This window comes from Brassica napus, unplaced genomic scaffold, assembly GCF_020379485.1.
Source record: "Brassica napus cultivar Da-Ae unplaced genomic scaffold, Da-Ae ScsIHWf_1145;HRSCAF=1626, whole genome shotgun sequence".
Classification (NCBI taxonomy): domain Eukaryota; kingdom Viridiplantae; phylum Streptophyta; class Magnoliopsida; order Brassicales; family Brassicaceae; genus Brassica; species Brassica napus.
In genome coordinates, this window is record NW_026014569.1 from 21584 (window position 1) to 24637 (window position 3054).

Consider the following 3054-nt stretch of genomic DNA (forward strand, 5'->3'; position numbering starts at 1 on the left):
GTAGGGTGAGATTTTTCTTCTCACTTCAGTTGTTGTTGTTGCCGTGTTCGAGTCAGTCGACATCTGAAATTGATTTCAGTGTTTATAAGTCTGAAAAAAAAAAAATTCAGGCTCTGATACCATGAAATGGAACAGAGAAGAAAGGAAGAGTTGAATGTTTTCTCTATGTCTCACGCTGAAAGATGTTACGAGGTTATATACAAGTCTCAGATGAGAATATCTCAACTATGTAACTAGATACTTGGAACTACCCATATCTTACCGATATCTAAGTACAACAACTCATTCTAATCCCAATAATATCGGAATCTATTCCAACAATAAATGTGCAAATCTCATTTGAGGCTGAATCGAATTATGCAAGAAAGTGAGAAACTGTATTTGTTGTTTTTTTTCCTGGTGGTCAGAAAATTGGTTCAATCAGAGAATTCAAAACCAAAGCCGGTTAGAGTTTAAGATTGAGAGCTGGTTTACGATAGGAGGAAAGGAAAGGAACTGTGTGAAACGAAACTCAACCATTTTGGTACTCTCTCCCTCCCTCTATCTCTCTCTCTCTCTCTCAGTGATTAGGGTTTTGCAATCTAGACATGTCTCGGGCAGAGAAGAAGCAATCGCCGCCGCCGTCTCCGATTACGTCACTTCCGGAGGACGTCGTCGTTGACATCTTAGCTCGCTTACCGATATCTGACTATCCGAGAGTATCTCTCGTTTCGAAGCGCTTCCGTTCGCTCGTTTCGTCGCCTGAGATATACGCGAGACGACGATCTTCGCTGGGCTGCACCGAGCATTGTCTCTACGTTTTCCTCTATAACTGTGCCACCCGCGTGAACCGTTTGTATACGCTCCGCCGGGGCAATAGCAGCAGCCGCTTGGTCCTAATCCCTGGGCTGCCTCCTTATGGAAGCTTCGCAGCTGTGGGTTCGAGGATATATGAACGAGGTGCTGAGTTCCAAGTGTTGGGGGTGAGAGCGCTTGTGTTGTTGATGATGTTTTTTTGTTCTTTTACGATTGGTCTGACAAGGAGTTGAGGGCGTATGATCCAGAGCGCAAGTGTTGGCAAGTGGTGAAAGGTTTGGATGATTTGTTGGCTGAGATAAGACGTGCTGCTTGTTGTTGGTTGCAGACTGTGAGTTATGGTGGGAAACTGGTTTTGTTATATGGAAAAGGAGAATTCTCGTGGTTAACCAAGGAGGTTTCGCTGGAAATACGCAAAGGGGGTCAGATTTGGGGTAAAGTTTATCAGTGGTGTGATGATCATGCTTTGATCGCTGGTAATTTTATCATTAGGAAATCTCTAGATGTTGTGCTTTGAGTCAACAACATTCTCTCCTTTTTTATGAACTTGCTGAAGTGGGTGGGCCTTTGTTTGAGAGTTGAGAGTTGAGAGTCTGTCTCTCACTTGTATATCTCTTTTTCTTAAGCTGAGCTCCTTTCCTTACCTGCAGTATGTAACTGAATGGAAACATGTTCCAAGTTTACAAAAATGTGTCTTGAATTTTCAGATGTTTGTCTGCTGTGTGGCAGTGTAAGTGGAACCTGTTCGTTGGTATAAGTGCTTTATGAGGTCACACTAAGGCTGCACTAACGATTAGGAACTAACTATGTAGGTAGCAATTCTAGTCAATAAGAAGCAGCGCTCGTCCCGAGTTCGGCACTTCTTCTAGCTTCTGAGCTTTTTGATTTCCAATGTGTGCCTTTCTCATAGCTGAATAAAACAGAGAAAGATGAAGAATCATATGTCATAGCAATTTTTACTGTCTCTATGTTTTATAAGAAACATGTATTCTGAGAACAAATAAACTCACATTTAAGAGCTGATCCGGCAAGACCTGCAAGCCTTGATTTAGTATTTGTCTCGGCTAACGGTATTGCATTCTCTTTAGGTGCCATTCCCATGTCCCAAACTATGATGCAGAAGCAACCAACTACGGATCTTCTGATGCACCTTCACTGTCGATCCTCACCAGCAGTAAACATAGTTCCACTCTTGTTGCAAATTAAGCAAACAATTTTAGCCAAGGAACCAAAAGCATCACCATTTCCAGTAACAAAACTTCAACAAGGAACTGGAACAACTCTACTGATCCAAAGAACTAGTTTCTTGAGGCCTTAGAGAGTGGTGGGCTTTTCCCAAATTCAAAACTACATCAACTTAAACTAAAACAAAACAAGAGTTTCACTCTGAAACAGTTACTCACATCTCTAGGAGAAGAACAGAGTATACGCTTGTGACTACCATTTTCAAGCTCAAGAAGCAGCTTAGCATCCTCTGACTGATGAACTCCAACTTTACGATTCACCACCCATGAAAAAAACTCTCCCCACTCGGATCAAACTTAACAAGACTCGCTCCATGCCCTAAACCTGCAACAAAAACTCCTCTTTCCCCTCACAAGATTCAACATCGCAAAGCACTAGTCACGGTAAACAGCCAAAGCGAGCTTCCCAGACGGATGAATCGCAAAATCGTTAACTGTCTTCTTATAATGAGGACGAACGGACTTGAGGAGAAATGGTTTAGGGTTTTGAGTGTCGAGTCGTGTTTGGTGGGTTTAAGCTTGAATCCTCACTACACCTTGCTATGCTAGCGCGGATATGAATTTTCAGTTTTTAATTATTTATTTTATTAAATGATGTATTTGTAATAGTCGTTCATATTATATTCATTAAGTAAATATTTTTTTTTCCATCTTAAACTATCTATTTTTTTTACGAATGTGTGATATCATATAAAAAATATAAAAAAATGAGTATAGAGTTAATTAGATAATTTTAAAAACAAATTTTTTTTTCGTGTGCGATATAATATAAATAATGATCCGCCCAGTTAACAAAAATCATGATTATTTTATGTGTAATTTTTTTTATTTTGACCATTTCCTTAAAACTATATTAAATTTTACATATTTTAATTAGAATATTTTTAATATCTTTACCTTTTTATTTGAAATATAACTCAATATTTTTTTAACAATTATAACAAAATATTTTTAGAAATTGTTTGAAAAATATGAAAATTACATTTTTAAATTAAAATTATCCTAAAATATGATA

General features: G+C 38.5%; 1 protein-coding gene and 1 pseudogene across 1 annotated transcript; one reads left to right on the plus strand and one right to left on the minus strand.

The window, feature by feature from the left end:
- Positions 1-587: 587 nt before the first annotated feature.
- On the plus strand, positions 588-1312 carry LOC111201818 (F-box/kelch-repeat protein At4g38940-like). Its single transcript, XM_022694147.1, has 2 exons — positions 588-962; positions 1022-1312. The coding sequence occupies exons 1-2, from the start codon at positions 588-590 to the stop codon at positions 1310-1312; spliced, it is 666 nt and encodes a 221-aa protein (XP_022549868.1).
- On the minus strand, positions 693-2537 carry LOC106433247 (annotated as a pseudogene).
- Positions 2538-3054: the final 517 nt, after the last annotated feature.

Coding starts and splice junctions, on each gene's coding strand:
- LOC111201818 (XM_022694147.1), top strand. CDS start 588: ATGTCTCGGGCAGAGAAGAAGCAATCGCCGCCGCCGTCTCCGATTACG. Junction 963..1,021: donor CTGAGTTCCAAGTGTTGGGG/GTGAGAGCGCTT, acceptor TGGTCTGACAAG/GAGTTGAGGGCGTATGATCC.